This window comes from Hoplias malabaricus, chromosome 14 (assembly GCF_029633855.1).
Source record: "Hoplias malabaricus isolate fHopMal1 chromosome 14, fHopMal1.hap1, whole genome shotgun sequence".
NCBI classification, from domain to species: domain Eukaryota; kingdom Metazoa; phylum Chordata; class Actinopteri; order Characiformes; family Erythrinidae; genus Hoplias; species Hoplias malabaricus.
The window spans coordinates 2767725-2785704 of NC_089813.1; the positions used below are offsets into that span (position 1 = coordinate 2767725).

At 39.9% G+C, this 17980-nt stretch overlaps 3 protein-coding genes across 3 annotated transcripts; all 3 read left to right on the forward strand.

The window, feature by feature from the left end:
• Nucleotides 1–3794: 3794 nt before the first annotated feature.
• Nucleotides 3795–6998, forward strand: LOC136665553 (H-2 class II histocompatibility antigen, A-Q alpha chain-like). The gene is made up of 4 exons (XM_066643176.1): nucleotides 3795–3876; nucleotides 4139–4381; nucleotides 5670–5951; nucleotides 6348–6998. The coding sequence occupies exons 1-4, from the start codon at nucleotides 3813–3815 to the stop codon at nucleotides 6467–6469; spliced, it is 711 nt and encodes a 236-aa protein (XP_066499273.1). The 5' UTR covers nucleotides 3795–3812; the 3' UTR covers nucleotides 6470–6998.
• A 200-nt stretch (nucleotides 6999–7198) lies between these two features.
• Nucleotides 7199–11852, forward strand: LOC136666217 (H-2 class II histocompatibility antigen, E-S beta chain-like). Its single transcript, XM_066644299.1, has 6 exons — nucleotides 7199–7225; nucleotides 7575–7650; nucleotides 8491–8760; nucleotides 10189–10470; nucleotides 11540–11653; nucleotides 11749–11852. Exons 1-6 carry the CDS (start codon nucleotides 7199–7201, stop codon nucleotides 11793–11795), a joined length of 816 nt encoding a protein of 271 aa, XP_066500396.1. The 3' UTR covers nucleotides 11796–11852.
• A 1876-nt stretch (nucleotides 11853–13728) lies between these two features.
• On the forward strand, nucleotides 13729–16800 carry LOC136665552 (H-2 class II histocompatibility antigen, A-Q alpha chain-like). The gene is made up of 4 exons (XM_066643175.1): nucleotides 13729–13824; nucleotides 14108–14353; nucleotides 14946–15230; nucleotides 16313–16800. Exons 1-4 carry the CDS (start codon nucleotides 13770–13772, stop codon nucleotides 16426–16428), a joined length of 702 nt encoding a protein of 233 aa, XP_066499272.1. The 5' UTR covers nucleotides 13729–13769; the 3' UTR covers nucleotides 16429–16800.
• Nucleotides 16801–17980: the final 1180 nt, after the last annotated feature.

A 17980-nucleotide genomic window follows, 5' to 3' on the forward strand; every position in this document is an offset into this window, starting at 1 on the left:
ATTGCTGCTTGGATTTTTTTGTTAGTTTCTAATGCTTTACACTGTGGTGCTGATGCATTTTCCTCTGTCTTAACTTTTAGAGAAGCCTAGACAACACTAGCCTGATATAAAACAAGAGAGAGTGTGTTATATGATGATTTATATACACACCCTCTGCTGAAATTCATGTTAAAACGAGACTAGAGTAAAACTAAGAAGTCCCACTGTAAATACTGGTGGCAGAATCTTTGGGACCACTTTGCATCCTAGAGCAATGATCTACTTTTTAAACTGTTGTGTTCAGTAACTGGCTCATTTTGGGGAGATTCTGAGGGTGGTAATTTTTTGTGCTAAGTAGTAAGTAATCTGAAGGCAATACTCACCTTCACCAGATCAGCTGAACTCTAAGAGGTCAAAGATAGAATCACTCTGAGGCACTGAGGCCCACTCGAGCCCTTTGACACTGGTCAGTCGTAAAATTAAAACTACCTGCTGAATATTGTATAGATTCCCATTGTGCTGCCAAACCTGCTATGAGCCACTGAGGCATCCTCCAGCGTCCTCTATTGTCTGGCCCCACAGTGTTAGCAGCACATCCTTTAAGTCTTGTCATTTGTGAGGTGGTGCCTCCATGGACCATTGCAGCACATCTCTCAGATGATCAGTCGACTGAGATCTAGGGAATTTGGTGGCAATGTCAACAACTTGAACTCTTTGTCCTGCTCCTCAAACCGTTCCTGAATAAATTATCACTATATGGCAGACCATAATAGGCATAAAGCTGAGTCCACTGCAGTTAAACATACTGTCACTATGAAGGGGTGCAGTGTTAGGCAGGTGATACATATCATAGCTCACCTTTGTCCCATAGTGGATCCTGGTGCCATACCTTTTCCAAGTCAGGGCCGCCCTGTCACCGAACTTTAGTCAAAGCAGAATATTGTTCACTCAGAACTGAGGACAGCTGAAGATTTAAAGAAATTTCAAAACTAACGTTTGTATTTTATTAAATCAAATCCAAAACATTCATTATTTCTCAAGTTAAAATGTGTTTTATCTGTCTGATCTTATTTATAGTGCTGTCAAAGGCTGGGCTTTAGATACAGGGAGAACACACAAATCTCCACAAACAAAGCCAACATATTTAAAACTTTCGGGCCAATAGGGGCAGCTGTGTTTGACCATAGGTTAAATGTAGGCTCTCCATATAAATGCAATCCAGGGTCAAAGATATTGATGGGATCAGGATGAGTTAAATATAGAGTCCATTTGGGAAGTATATGGGCCCAATGGACCCTATATATTGTTAGAAATTCGGCATTGAAGAGTCAGGAGACTGGAGTTCGGCGTTGACTGGAGTTTATTTACACATACACCGGATAATGTATGAGTACAGCTAGATGATCTCAGGATGATCTGAAGTTTAGAAACTGGAGGTTCAGAGGTTTCCTTCACGTGCATGCAGAAAAGCACGGGCACAGCTTGGTCATCAGTTTGTCACCAGTTCAGTCTATAGCCAGTTCATTCCTGGTCCAGGGGGGAAAGGTGAGAGAAAATGGAAATAAGGGGAGGGATAGGAGGAAGAATAGGGGTGAGAGGAGGGGTAGGTGTGATAAGGGTGACAGTCAAGGAAATAAGGAACAAGAGGTGTGAGGGGAGGTGTATGATGAGACATAGTTTCTCTCAATATAAAGTAACATTGTTACCTACATAAACCTGGTATATGCAGCCCATGTGTATCTCAGTATCAGTATCTCAGTCCATGTTCGACCTGAACCCAGGGAGCCCATGTTGAACTCTTATGGACTCCACAAAGATGTGCTGGTTGCACAGAAAGTGACCCCAGATAAGCACTGACCCCCTGCAATAAACAGCGAACAGCTAACTTTGTGAGGTTTCCAGCAACATAGTGGGTGAAAGAAACTCTTTCCCTTCTTACATCTTCTTTCATTCTCTCCTGTACTTCTCTTTCTTCCTTAAACACTCAGCACAAAACCTCTTTACACAACATATTTCCTTCACTCAAAATCACCAGCCTGGATTTTTTCCCCCAAAACATTTGTCAAGTGACCATGGGTGTGTGAAAGGTACCACAGATAGGACTTCTAACTGGGAAGACCAATTTGTTCAACATTCCAAATATAGATCACATCTCAGTGGAGATAGTTTAACAAACACCATAGGAGTTTGACTCCCAGCTCAGGTAACAGTACCATCCTCAATATATGAGTCATTACAGTGCATTTGCAAACGTCTTTATGATCATGACTCTTAGTAATTCTATTCTAATTCAATTCTCCATAAAATCGAATGATGTAATATAAATGTAACTATGCAGGGGTCAGTTCTCAGCTCAGTTCACTGATCTCTGCTCAAACACTAGACTAACATTCAGTAAAAACTAATATCAATTATAAATGCAATATTTGTTTTTCTCAATAACACAATCTTTCAGCTCTCGTTTTAAAGTCTGCCCTAAAAAGAAAAAGATACACACATTTAATACAAGTTCATAACTATTATACAAGACTGCCACCTAGTGTTAAAAACATCACATTAAAAGGTGACAATTTACTTCCAGTGACCTTCACAATACATCTGCCTCAGGACTGAAGAAATAACCATTGCTTAAATTAGGAACAGAGCAATTAACAAATAAAACCTGTAGACAGAATGTAACCTGGACGCCAGACTGGACTTGAGCTCTAACACCTGTGCTGTGTTCAATAAAGAACAGAGACGTCTGTACTTTGAGTAAACTGAGGTCCTTCTGAGTGTCCACTAAACTCCTTTGAACATTCTACCAGTCGATAATTTTTAGTGCTTTATTCTGTGCTGTGGCAACAGCATCAACAAAAGTGCACTGAACAAACTGATCAAGGCTGGCTCTGTTGTTGGAGTCAAACTGGAGACACTGGAGATTGTGGCAGAAAAACAGACACTTAACCAGCTGCTGGCCATTATGGACAATGCTTCACACCCCCTGCACACTACAGTGGATGGTCTTTTCTTCCCACAGTAATAAGGCTTTATAAGTCACTTGTTACTGCGGAGACACGACTGATCGCCTGCTGTCTGAACTGTGCTGAACTACACTGTACTGTTACATGTCCAGTCCGTACTGTCAGTTATGCTACCATGATGCACTCACTGTCACAGTTATTTTATCTGACTTGTTACTAGCCCACACTATTATTCCGCTCTCTGGACTGACCACTTTTGTCTCTGTGGCACCGTGGTAGTGTTTCTGTCACAGCTCCAGGGTCCTGGAGGTTGTGGGTTTGAGTACCGCTCCGGGTGACTGTCTGTGAGGAGTGTGGTGTGTTCTCTCTGTGTCTGCGTGGGTTTCCTCAGAGTGCTCCGGTTTCCTCCCACGCTCCAAAAACACACATTGGTAGGTGGATTGGAGACTCAAATGTGTCCAGGGTGTGTTCCCTCCAGGCTTAAGGGTTACAGACAATTAATGAATGTTTAACATATACATTGTCAATGATGTATATAGACATTTTTCACAACTATGTGTTGTAATATCTTATCACTTATGTTTTACTGCTGTAACCCACTATATCCCTGCACTATTTGTTATTTCTTTGTGTACATCTTCTCTTGTGCACTATGTACAGTACTGTGACACTACAGTTTCCTTCGGGATCAATAAAGTGTTCTTATCTTAGTTTCATTTCTTAGAATAGCAAAGACTGAAAATACTTCACCCAGAAACTGCAGGGTCAGAGTGAATTAATAACATAACAGCTGAGTTCTCCTCAGGCGTCTCAGAGACCAAGAGACTGTTCAGTTTGGACTCTCTCCTGTAGGAGTGTGTTTCTACAGAAATGATCAGAATGAAGCTGTGTTTAATCCTCATTTGCACAGCTTGGCTCCACACTGAAGCTAAATGTGAGTACATTAATACTTCAGTGTTCAGCTGAGCTGAACTGCTGGACTATACTTTTTTATATTATTGTATTTACATTGTTACATTTTATTGTGCAGTGACCGTTTGAATATAATAGAATAATTGGCAGTTCTTTGTGTGGTTTGATCCATACACCACAGTTTAGAGTATGTACTGAACTCCAAAAGCTTAGGCTTGAATTAAAAATTGGATGTGAACAGAATCATCATGTGACTCTTGCTTTTCTCTTCCTCTCAGCCTCAGCTCGCCACAGGGTGATTGGTGTGACTCTGTGCTCTGACACAGATGGAGAGGTGATGTACGGAAGTAACGGAGATGAGATGTACCATGTTGACTTTAGCACAGGGAAAGGAGTGTTTACACTGCCACCGTTTTCAGACCCTCTCTCTTATCCCAGAGCATATGAGAGGAGTGTTGTTGGAATGGACATCTGCAAAGACCGTTTGAAGAGTTACACAGGAGGACACAGTAAACCTGAGCCACGGGGTAAGACTAACATCACCTCATTACACGGTTACAAATAAACAAATACAAGCCACAGTCGTCCTCCTTTACAGATAGTGTCTTTACCCACACAGTAAACCAATAAACACTTAAAAGGCCAATGGGGAGTCTATGCACTCTTCCTGTTCACATTGTTTCCTTTCTGCTCCAGTTGCTACTCAGTATTAACTTCACACCTGCAGCCATTTCTCTGGACTCATTAACTCACCTTCACATAGCTCTGTGTTAATGTTTATCTTTAGGGAAGTCTATGTTCTGACCCACTGACTGCGGTCAGAGCCTTATATATATATATATATATATATATATATATATATATATATATATATATATATATATATATATATATATATATATATTACACACACACACACACACACACACTGTTGACCTTGTTGTTTTTGTACATATTGTTGCAGACTCAAAAGCTCAAAAGTCCCACCTACAATAATCATTGTATTTAATAAACAGCCTATTATCCATAAAAGTTGCATATGCTACTGTGCCCTATTTTGTTGCATAGAAACATTGCAATATACATCACATTTGATTGCAGTTACTTCAGTGATTTAATGTTAAATGTAAATATAAACTACATATCACACATTACCCAACATCTGAGAAAGAATCTCTGTTCATGTCGAATTCACCACTGACTGAATTCCACTGATTCCACTGTATTTCAGAATAAAGTGAAAGTAAAGAGGGAAAGTGACACTGTTAGCTCTAAGGGAACAGTTAACCCAGAGCACAAAGCCTGCTCAAAAATGTTACACACTGATAGATTTAATGGTGAGTCTTTCATAAATTCCCCACGAGAAATGACAGTAGATAAAAGACGAGAGGTGAGACATGTCTAGTCCAAATAAAAAAGATATACTTGAATTTATTTACTGTTTCAAAACTGGTAAATGTTAGCATCTTATTCCAGTCTCTCCACACCAACATCAAGTTACTTCTTTATCTGGCTTGCATTGTGCACAGGGGCACAGTCGTTCTGAAACAGGAAAGAGCCAAATACCCACTGTGACTACAAATTTGGAAGCATTTAATTGTCTGAAATGTCTTATAATTTAGAATTAGCATACCCCATCACAGGAACTAAAGCTTCAGACCATTTCCCTCCTCCTCTTTCTCCTCCATACTTGAGTTAATTATTGTATAAAATGACCAATTCCTGTCTCAACAGCTTTCTAACCTGTATCTGATCACCCCCAGTTTAAATGTTTTTGTATTGTTTGTGATTAATTGCAAAGATCTTTATTAATAGATGCTCCTCAAAGCTCAATCTACTCTGAGGATGATGCGGAGTTGGACTCTAAAAACACCCTCATCTGTCACATCACTGGATTCTACCCTCCACATGTGGAAGTGACCTGGACCAGGAACAATGTGAATGTGACGGATGGAGTCAGTCTCAGCAGATATTACCCAAATGATGATGGAACCTTCAGTCTGTTTTCTCATCTGAGCTTAATCCCAAAGCTGGGAGACGTCTACTCCTGCAGTGTGGAGCACACAGCCCTGGACAGACCCCTGCCCAGAACATGGGGTGAGACCTGATTATTAACCTGTATCTGATCATTAGTGACTCTTTTGGATCGAGAGTGAATATTCTTTATAGCACAGAAAAGGTTTTATCCGTTCACAAAGACTGAACACTCGGAACCTGTTTCTGCAAAATGTCAATTTTTGTTTGTTTTTTAATCGATTACTTAAACAAGGTAAGTTTTTGTAACACGTTGGCCTTGCTCTCACTCAAAAGCAATACCATAACTTGGGGGTAACTTGGTTAAAGTCAATGAAATCATATCATAGCTGGAAGAATATGCTCTCATTGTTACCTTCAGCAAAACGTGTGAAGGGCACTTTCGTTAACTCAGTAATCAGATGTGAATGACTGAGGACTGACTACTATACTGTGTGTGTGTGTGTGTGTGTTTCACAGAGGTTGATGTAGAGCTGCCCGGTGTTGGAGCGTCTGTGTTCTGTGGAGTGGGGTTGGCTGGAGGACTGCTGGGAGTCGCTGTGGGAACTTTCTTCCTCATCAAAGGAAACAACTGTAACTGATAATCTGATAAATGACTCCACACCTGTGGCCTGCTGTTACATTCTGCTCAGTTTGTAATTTTTATTTTAAATTCTAAAGCTACCCCCCCCCAAAAAAGGGTTTGGGACATTCTATAAAATGAAATGAGTCTGTGTTATTTCTCTTTATGCTTTATTTAATGGCAGAAACACAAAGAAAAGATTTCCAGTATTGTCACTGACCGACCGATTTTATTTTGTAAATACAAACACATTTAGATCTGTTGAAGTGGATATAGACTTGTTAATGAATTAATCTAATTTAATAAATATATTAATTATAATTGGATGCCTGCCACACACTCCAAAAACTGAGGGGTGTGATGGGAAAATGCAGATTAACACCAATGAGTAATGCTTAATGATAACTAATGATTTATATTAATGACACAATATATCCAGGGAGTAATTGTATTGATTAATCTTGATTGATTCTTACTAAATTATGTCATATAGACTTACCACTGACCACAATTATAGACATGATGTAATTACACCCAAATGGCACACATGATGGTGTACGTGACTGGGGTCATATATACTGCATGGTTTTATTTAATAAATGAGAGATTGGAGATAATTCTTGACTGTGTGTCTTTATTCCTCTGATTTCCCCAAAGAATTCTTTGAGCATCGATCTTCCTTCCTGGTGATACTTAGATATTGCCGTAACAAGGGGTACCACTGATGTGGAAACATACTGGGATCAAGATGATGTCTTTCCCTGGGAAGTCCATGGTTATTTCAGCAAGACAGTGCCAGGCTTCTTTCTGCACAAGCAACAACAGCGTTAATGTTCAATAAAGGCCCCCTCCCGATGTAATCAAACCATGTAACAATTTAATAAATAAATGTTAAAAATAACTACATTTATTTGGGATTGAATTATGTGGAATATTTAAGAATGACTCTCTTAAATATTCGACATATTTAATATTCTCCTCACTCTGTAGAGAACTACATTTCCGAGAATCCATTGTGAATGAGCAGCCAACCACAACCAGAGTCTCAACTTATTTCTCCCCCAAGGCATGATATATTTTAAATAGTTGGTGAGTTGAAGTGTTTGAACTTGAAACTCTCTCAGTTGTTTTTAGACCCAGAGGTGAAAGTAATGCTGAATATTCTGCTGCCGTCCCTCCTCTCTCTGATCATAGGAGCAGGTTTGTTTATAATGTTTAACTTTATAGAGTGTTTTAATGCTTATAGTAAGTAAATACTGGACACCAGCTGTTTTGCCTAGTCAGTGTAATCCCAGAATTAAAAAATTATCATTCCTTTGTCTGTGTGTGTGTGTGTTTTATAGAGGGAACATTAACATAAAAATAGAACACAACAATAAAAGAGAGAACAGCAGTATTAGTTTGTGATGTTCTTATGTTGTGTCTGCTTTGTTCCATGTGCTTTGTGATGAACATGAACAAAGAGTGATGATTAAACCTTCACACAGTCTCACCAGAGACATGGCAGAAATACTCTTTAAAAAAGGCCAAAATATCACGTCTTAATTTAAGCGTCTTTAAAAAAAGAAAAAAAAAACATTTAGAAAAACACTGGGTTTTCACAATTAAAAAGTAGATTTTCTAAGAGGAGTGCCCAGATATTCCAGAACACACTGCTAACAGGTTTTAGTCCAGATTTAAATCCTGTTTAGTTTTCCAATGTTTTGAACTCAGTTGTTCAATGTCCTCAGCTCTGAGTGAGCACTGACCTGATCTAACATTTTCAGTTAAAGAAATCAAAAAGCAGAAGTTCCCAATTAGTTCCTTAATCCATAGTTTGTTTTAATACTTCATTATTTGTTCCCCTTTAAGACTGATGTTTGCCGTTTGGGGTTTGCCCCAGTTATTTGCAGTGTTCAGATCTGTCCTGAGCTACGACTGGATCAGATTATTCATGAGCACCTCTAGGTGATTTGTTTTGAGAAATGTTTTATTTATATATTTACTTATGGAAAATAGGTAATTGTTTTCCCTTTTTTTTCCTCTTCATTTCTTTGTCAGATGGATATTACTACTACACAATAGCTGAATGTACCTGCAGTTCCTCAGATCTGACTGATGCAGAGTACGTCTACAGCTCGTATTTCAACAAGGAGCTGTCATCACAGTTCAACAGCACTGTGGGGAGGTACGTAGGCTTTGATTCTTTGGGAAAGTCTAATGCCGACGCCTGGAACGATGGCCCTGAGATAGAGGTGCAGAGAGCCAGGCTGGAGGGGCTCTGCAAACCTGGACTGAAACAGATGTACTCTTATTTACTGGATAAAACAGGTGCGTGTCACATGTGGTGTCATCTCATGTGAAATCATAGTCAATGTTGCTAATAACTCTCACTATATGGGGATGATTTACAAATAGTCTAAGATCATTCACCAGATTTCTACAGGGTGTATCAGTGTGTGAAGAGTGGGAGAAGATGGTTGCCACCCATCTTGAAAAGCCCCCCCCCAATATACTAATGTGCCACAAACAGGAAGTTAATATCACCAACCATTCCCATTTTTTTTAAGGTGTATCCATATAAATGGCCCACCCTGTAGATGTTTTTTGTTCAGTTTTAAATGACTTTATTCCTTATTACATCAACTGGCAACTTAACTTTATTATTTACAAATAATTCTGAGAGCAATAATACTGTTCAGTTCAATAGAAATGTTTCTGTAGATAAACATTAGTAATTATTACATGTGGGTGGTTTGCCAGACAAGGACCAAGCCTAGTCCTGGACTGTCCTCCTGTTGTAAGGGGGTTAGCTAGCACAGGGGTGTATTTAAGCCAGGGATCATTTAATGTATGAGGCCAGTTATAACTGAGTGAGCTACCAACAGAGTGGTTTATGAAGGACTCAAATGCAGAAAAAACAGGAAACTAAAATAAATGGCTCCAACAAGGTGTTGGTAAGAACCAGGAGGGAGAGAGACTCAGGAACAGAGTGAAAATAAAGTCAAGACACTAATCTGAGAGCTGCCCGGCTCCACACTTGAACGGCCAACCTTAGGATAAGAGGCCAATGTAATCCCACTGCACCACTGGGGGGCAGTGTGGGAGAGAGAGAAACCAAGAGAAACCAAGGCTATCAGAGGAAGATTGAACAGCTCAAAGTCTGAGAGCAGAAGGAGACTTAAGTAAAACGGGACTTCCCAAAATAGAGGGAAAAGGTGGCTAAATAAACAAAATCCTCAAGAGAAATAAGAGAGAAACTGAGCAGTCCAAAGCATTGACAGGAAAGAGACCCAGGAGAACACTCAAGGGATTTGACCAGAATTACTAGCCAGGCTTGTGCAGCACTCTTACAAAGAGAAGCCCAAGACTAAGCACTGAGGTGTGTGTTAGCTTCCCTTAAGTAGGAGAGGAGCAGGTGCTGCTGATTTCTCCTAATTAGTGGGCAACTGGGCCCCTGTCTGGACCTTTCGATGGAAAAATAACAGTTCAGTGTGCTGTGTAGTCCAGGACTAAGCTTAATCCCTGTCTGGGGAACTACCCCATAAAGCATTAGTGAGGCCAGGAGCTGATGCTGCAGTTATTTGCTTCATCTGTGAATAGAATAAAGTGTTGAGGTGCTGTACCGGAAAATACCATCCCACTTATTTTTTATTTGGTCATCATCCTGTGTTATGTACAGTACTAATTTACTGAACACAGTTTTAATAATACAGTAATAAATTACAAATATACCAGTGACAGCTCTACTGTTTGCAGTGAAACCGAAGGTCCGTCTCACGTCAGAACCGGAGCCCAGTGGTGGTCACACGGCCATGTTGATGTGCAGCGCTTATCGTTTCTACCCTCCAGACATCGATGTGTACTGGCTGAGAGACGGTGAAAAAGTGACCTCTGAGGTGATCTCCACTGATGAGATGGCTGATGGAGACTGGTACTACCAGGTCCACTCTCACCTGGAGTACACCCCCAGATCTGGAGAGAGGATCTCCTGTGTGGTGGAGCACGCCAGCTTCTCAGGACCTATGACCTATGACTGGGGTGAGGATTAATGCATCATGGAATGTGTAATCACATGTCGGTCAGGAATCTGCAGTTCAGACGATTCCAAGTCTCTGGGAACTTAGGCTGGATCTGGTTTCTGCGTGGGTTTCCTCCGGGTAACTGTCTATGAGGAGTGTGGTGTGTTCTCTCTGTGTCTGTGTGGGTATCCTCCAGGCGACTGTCTGTGAGGAGTGTGGTGTGTTCTCTCTGTGTTTGCGTGGGTTTCCTCCGGGTGACTGTCTGTGAGGAGTGTGGTGTGTTCTCCCTGTGTCTGCATGGGTTTCCTCTGGGTGACTGTCTGTGAGGAGTGTGGTGTGTTCTCTCTGTGTCTGCGTGGGTTTACTCCGGGTGACTGTCTGTGAGGAGTGTGGTGTGTTCTCCCTGTGTCTGCGGGGTTTACTCCGGGTGACTGTCTGTGAGGAGTGTGGTGTGTTCTCCCTGTGTCTGCGTGGGTTTCCTCCGGGTGACTGTCTGTGAGGAGTGTGGTGTGTTCTCCCTGTGTCTGCATGGGTTTCCTCCAGGTGACTGTCTGTGAGGAGTGTGGTGTGTTCTCTCTGTGTCTGCGTGGGTTTACTCCGGGTGACTGTCTGTGAGGAGTGTGGTGTGTTCTCCCTGTGTCTGCGTGGGTTTACTCCGGGTGACTGTCTGTGAGGAGTGTGGTGTGTTCTCCCTGTGTCTGCGTGGGTTTCCTCCGGGTGTCTGTCTGTGAAGAGTGTGGTGTGTTCTCCCTGTGTCTTTGTGGGTTTCCTCCGGGTGCTCTGTTTTCCTCCCACGCTCCAAATACACACGTTGGTAGGTGGATTGCAGACTCAAAAGTGTCCGTAGGTGTGGGTGTCTGGCGCCCCCTCCAGGGTGTGTTTCTGCCTTGCGACTAGTGATTCCAGGTAGGCTCGAAACCTAGCTCTGACTCTGTAATTTTTAAGTTAAATTTTATTTCTGTTTGTTTTTTCTTGGTCTCTACTATTAAAACCCACTCGCACTTTCTCCTGCCTCCTCACCATCTTTCTCACAAGTCCTTTTTCACAGCATTATTCTTAACATAAATAAATCAGCCTCTGTCTCTCAGATCCTTCTCTTTCTGAGTCTGAGAGGAATAAGTTCGCTATCGGAGCGTCGGGGCTGGTGCTGGGGATCATCCTCTCAGCTGCTGGATTCATCTACTACAAGAAGAAATCCTCAGGTGAGTGGAGACCACACAGAGTTTAACTGATATTCATTAATCTGGAGGTTTAATGTATTAATATAATTCACCCTGTGATTGTTAATTCATTTCAGGGCGGGTCCTGGTGCCAGGTTCCTGCAGGGTCCTGTGCTTGCATTGAAGGCTCAGCTTTAATCTGAATTCTTGAAGCAGTGGATTATAAATTACAGCTTTATTGATATGTATTTTATTTACAGAACAAATTTAAAGCAGGTGTTTATTTTTTCTGATGTTACATTTGCTTTAATTTGTGTGTAAGTACCTCAGTGTTCACATGCACAAACAATATGATTTAGAATCTCTATGAAACTGGAAAGAGCCTGTTAAATGTAGGAAATAGTGTCCAGTCCATTTATAAATTACAAAATGACATCCATCTCCACCAGTAGATCATTTTGTTTGTTGCAAGCATCATTTCTTGAAACAAATAAAATCATTTGCAAATAGAATAAAGCAAATCCACTTAATTAAAATAAAATCTAGAAAAGCTGAATTCTCTAATAGTCCAAACTGAGACGCAGAGGGACCAATCACAACTGCTATTTTGACATCACGTGTAGAAGGAGGCAGAGAGCCAATCAGAATGGAACTGGCAGAATCCTGACGGTGAGGCCAGGTTAGTCACTGAACTTATCAGACTCTCTATCAACTTGTGGGTGGAGCGTCTGTGGCTGAGATTTGTAATGAAGTGCTCAGCAGACTCTGAGAATGAAAATCATGCCACTTGATGGCGCTGCGGTCTTGCCCCAGAGTCTCAGGGGTACAGATGGTCTGCAACTGGAAACATCAGGCAAAGCAGGAAGTGGGAGAATATATATTTTAACCATTTAAAGCCTGACACATGAAATAATAATACAATAAAACAGATGTTTTTTTTGTTTTTTTTGAAAATCACACATCATGTGGCCCTTTAATTGAAAAATCTAAATATTAATTTAAATAATTAAATGTATTTTTAATTAAAATACATAAAAAAAGCTCTAATTGGTCTTTCATTCAGGTCAATGCAGTTAAAACAGTTCTTCAGACTGCTTTACAATTTTTCCATTCTTACATTCTGTTCTTTTCTCTGATCATTTTACATTTCATATCCTGGTGGTTATAAAATCACAGAAACCACAAATGCTCTATTTTGTTGATCTGCACATTTGTTCCCACATTTAGAGGAACTACAGTTGTTTTTGTTAATGTCAGAACCTTGAGGTTTGATGTCAACAGACCTCCCATTACTCAACGGTATCATCTGATTTTAAATTATCACTTCAATCTTGAAACATTTAGTCATTTTCAAAAATGACACAACAATGGTTTAAAATGTGTTTAAATGGAAGCTAAAGAGTGAAAGAATATATACATATGCATATAAAATATAAACAAACGATTCTATTTGGGGGAAAACATACTTATGATGAATTTACTGAAGTTAACATTGTGTCGTTATTCCCTTTAAACATCACACATTATCATTGCTGCTACCTACAGAGCAGAGTAGATTAATGACTGATGTTTGTGGTCCTCTCATTGTGAGGTGCTGTCCTTTCATGAGGTAAGTAGACCATAAAAAGTGGGGTGTGGGCCAGAATAGTTTTGATATCTATGTTGCGATGTTTAAGTAAAGTACCTGAGAAAACCATGCGCCTTAATTCTCTTGAGATCTTAAGAAAAAGAGTCTGGATAGCCACTGTGTGCAAACGAGGTATAAAATGATATCTCAGAACATGACATATTTTACCTCTGGTAAAGAAGAGACTGAGAGTAAATGAGAGAACTCCAGATTAGTACAAGATTAAGTAAAATATTGGGTTTATTTTTTTGCACACAATTAAATATCTGGAATACAACATCAAAGGACATGTTACACTTGATGTACACAGCACAAAGAATGAAACACAGTGTTTATAGTGATTTCAGAGTCAGAGAATCAGGGCTCAGAGAAGATGAAAATCTTCACCCGGAGACTGCAGAGTCAGAGTCAAAGTAAATCTCCTATTGGCTGATGATCCTGAGCTGTGTGAGTTAGAGAGAGACACACAGAGAGACTGAGTTCAGTTTGGACTCTCTCCTGTGTGAGTGTGTGTCTTCTGCGCTGATCACAATGAAGCTGTGTTTAATCCTCGTCTGCGCAGCTCTGCTTCCTGCTGAAGCTAAAGGTGAGAACATGGGACACTTCTCTGAAGATCTAGAGAATATCCCACGATACAGACACTTTGGTTATTCAATAGTAGTATATCATCATGTTAACTTACTGTGTCAGTGTGCCATTGGAAGTCAGTGTCTCATCAAAAAAGCAGATTTGAACATTAGCCAGTACCAATGAAACCAAAATACTGAAAATGTGCTCTCTCTCTCTCTCTCTCTCTCTCTCTCTCTCTCTCTCTCTCTCTCTCTCTCTCTCTCTCTCTCTCTCTCTCTCTCTCTCTCTCTCTCTCTCAGTCATGCACAGGGGCATTGGGCTCTTCTTGTGTTCTGAAACAGATCGTGAAGTTGTATACGGAATTGATGGAGGGGAGGTGTACCACATCGACTTTAATAGTATGAAAGGAGTGAAAACACTGCCAGCGTTTGGAGATGATTACATTTTTCCAGGGGACTACGAGGGAAGTATCAGTAATATGGAAATATGTAAATTAAACTTGGATTATTGGGTTAAACATGACACAGACATTGAAGAGACTGTTGGTAAGACATTTACATAGTTACAACACAAACATAGTATATCGTTTTCTGTTTTTTCTGTTGTAGGATTAGAAATGGAAAACCAGTTAACTAAAGGTACAGGGAATGAACATCACAGTTTACTACCTGAGCTGAATGTGGACATTTTCCATAGTGTTATGAAGGGTAGAATGTGAAAGATCTTTTTTTTATTTTTTATTTTATTATTATTATTATTATTGTAATAATGTGCTGAAAAATGTTCTCTTTGAAATGTTTGACACATCTCTCACAAAGTTTGGCCCAAAGTGGTAAGCCACACCCCCTCTTTGCTGCAGGGAGTATGGCGGTCTATGGTCTGTGGTCGACACTCCTTTTATTTTCCCTTTTAAAAAGTGGAGCTGGAATATTCTCTCAATTTGTTTTCCAGGTCTCTCCGTCTAAATGTGTGATGCAGTTAAATGAAGTTGCTTAATATCAACACTGGCAATATTTTCTTTGTGATTTTTTCACTAAATAAAACTTTAGGAGAATTCCTCTGACTCAAATGGAACTATTAATATTTGAAGTCTAAATGTTTAAAATAAATATAACACAACCATGTCTTTATCAATAGATGCTCCTCAGAGCTCCATTTACTCCAAGGACGATGTGGAGCTGGGCTCTAAAAACACCCTCATCTGTCACATTACTGGATTCTACCCTCCACATGTGGAAGTGACCTGGACCAGGAACAATGTGAATGTGACGGATGGAGTCAGTCTGGGCAGCTATTACCCAAACCCTGAGGATGGAACCTTTAACCTGATCTCTACCCTGAGCTTCACTCCAGAGGAGGGGGACATCTACTCCTGCAGTGTGCAGCACACAGCCCTGGACAGAGCACTGACCAAAACATGGGGTGAGATTTATATCTGATTATATAAGCACTGTCACTTAGTGGTCAGGATGGGGCAGTGCCATGACCCCATTGGCTCAACTGCCTGGAGAACCATTTATGGAAGCAAATCTGTCTCTGTGTCAGACTTTGAAATATTACCACCTTTGAATCTGTTTTTTTGCACTGAAATTCTGCATCTGAAATTTGTTGCTTTTGAATTTAAGTCTTCAGATTTCCACCTCTGAATATTTTGCTTCGCAATTATACTTCGGAATATAATTTCTCTTGAATTGAACTCATGCATTTTCAAGAACACCTTTTCACTGTTATTATTCAAGGTTAAAAAATTCTGATAAAAAAATTCAAGCTTAAAAAAATTCAAACAATATATTTCAATGTTGCTCAAATTCGATAGACGAAATTCAGATGCCAAAATACGAGTAAAAAAATTCAAAGTACACATCCGGGATACAAAGGAGCAATCGATTCATTAGGATTTTCTCTTTCACCTTAAATGCTGCACTAGTTGCATTCTGTCGCCGCTAGATGACAAAAAAACACGAACACAACTTCCATACCGTGGAAAAACTAGACGTTTAGCTTTCCACGGATATTATCTCTTTATTTTCAAAGTGTCTCAAAAATCTGAAAGGCTCATTAAGGCACAATATAACAGACTATTGATGTCCTGAAGATGAAGACATGTTTCTGTGGAATTAATTTTTATATAATTGCACTATGAACATAGCATTGGACATAGATAGAATTCCATTGCTCAGAATAATCCCCAGAAATGCAGAAAGGCTGAAGAAAAAGGACAAAGTAGATTTCAGCCTGCCCTCAGAAAGTACATAGAAAAGTACTAGTGCAAGGAAACAGAATCTGAAAGTATCATGAAAAAGAACCCAAATGGTTTCCACAAAACTACGTGCTGTGAGTGAATGTAGGAACAAAATAGTTACAGCTTATACACAGCCACATTGAGAGACAAGAAGTGTCCAAACATTTGACTGAAAATGGCCTAAAACCAAGGATACACTCCCTGAGTGGGTGTGTCCAAACATTTGACTGGTACTCTGTGTGTGTGTGTGTGTGTGTTACAGATGTACAGGTGTCTCTCCCCGGTGTTGGAGCGTCTGTGTTCTGTGGAGTGGGGTTGGCTGGAGGACTGCTGGGAGTCGCTGTGGGAACATTCTTCCTCATCAAAGGAAGCAACTAACAATCTGAAAAAAAAAACAATTTTTACTTTATAACAGTATTATAAAGGTTGCCTTAAAATGTGAGTTAAATTATCATCTAATAAAATGTCCACAGTGTATAATCTGGACAGTTAGTGTCCTTGTCCAAATATAATTGGCTCCATTGTTAGTGAATGTTTAAAAAGATGTGTCTCAGAAGAAGCTCATGTTTTTGTTCTCCCAGGTTCAGCATCAAGGGTTGGAGGTGGTCCTAGAATGTTCAGTAACTTTACAGTACTGGTGCACATTTAATAACATGTTGATACATTATTTTACCACTATTAATGTCTATTTATGTATGACCCGCTTGGTTATTAATGTGTATTTGTAATTTGTAAAAATAAATAAAAATGACCAGCCTATGATCAGTGTAGTCTTCTGCACCTTACCTTTTGTTCATTCTGCCTTTGTGAGAAGTGTTCTAGTGGTTTTGTGTTTTATTGTTCTTTGTTGTGTGGATTTTGCTTGATTATTTTCAAATTTGTTGATATATTCGTATTATTGATTTGCACAAAATAAAATGAAACATAATCTTATCCAGCAACAGTAAAAGGCTTGTAGCACAATCACCAAGAATCAAGACATGGTGCAGGTGTTGGCTGAGATATGTGTCTTAGAGACAAGCATGAAGGGAATAGAATGTGGCACGAAGCACTGAATCAAAAACAGTCCAGTGGCAGCAATCCCTGTAAAAGAGCTCCCACATGAAACAAAGAATGAAACATCTGCTCCATGTTCAATAATTTTACATTCCACTAAAAGAACATTTAAAGTGAAACAGACAATTCTACTTGGGGCCACATCATTATTTCTGCTCATTCTGAAGTGGAGTGGAAAGTGACAAAATCATGTGGTGGAAAATTATGACAGAAATAAGAAAGCTGAGTCTCTGAGTTGGTATCAAATAAAAGAACAATTTATTTGGAGAGAATGCTATGCGTAGCACCTTTTCCTCTCTCTCTCTGACCGTTTCTCAACCAGAATCTTTTATACCTTTAATTCCCCCACCATCATTACCATGGTGCCCTTTGAAGTTACCATCTGCTCGCTCTTTTTACATATCAATCACAGTCCGATGTACTCTGTTCTCAGTATGACTCCAAGCCACTTTACCATTTGTTTACTCTCTTCTCTGTGGCCTGTAGACAAAAGGAGTTGATTGAATGGAAGGCGTCGATACGCTGTTATTTGAAACGCACGCACACACATAAGCCTAATCATCCATCCATCCATCCATTATCTGTAACCGCTTATCCAATTTAGGGTCGCGGGGGGTCCAGAGCCTACCTGGAATCATTGGGCGCAAGGCGGGAATACACCCTGGAGGGGACATAAGCCTAATCATTGTGATTAAAAATACCTCTTTATTATGAATCATTTCAATAAACAAATTCCATCACAATCACTTTGCCATTCAATGTCAAAGTAATCCTTCTAATGAGCCATATGTCAATTCCTGCTCCATTGTAGGTAGAATAGAAAGCAGAATGTAACGGTAACACCATTTAATGATGAATTCAACTAAGTTAAACG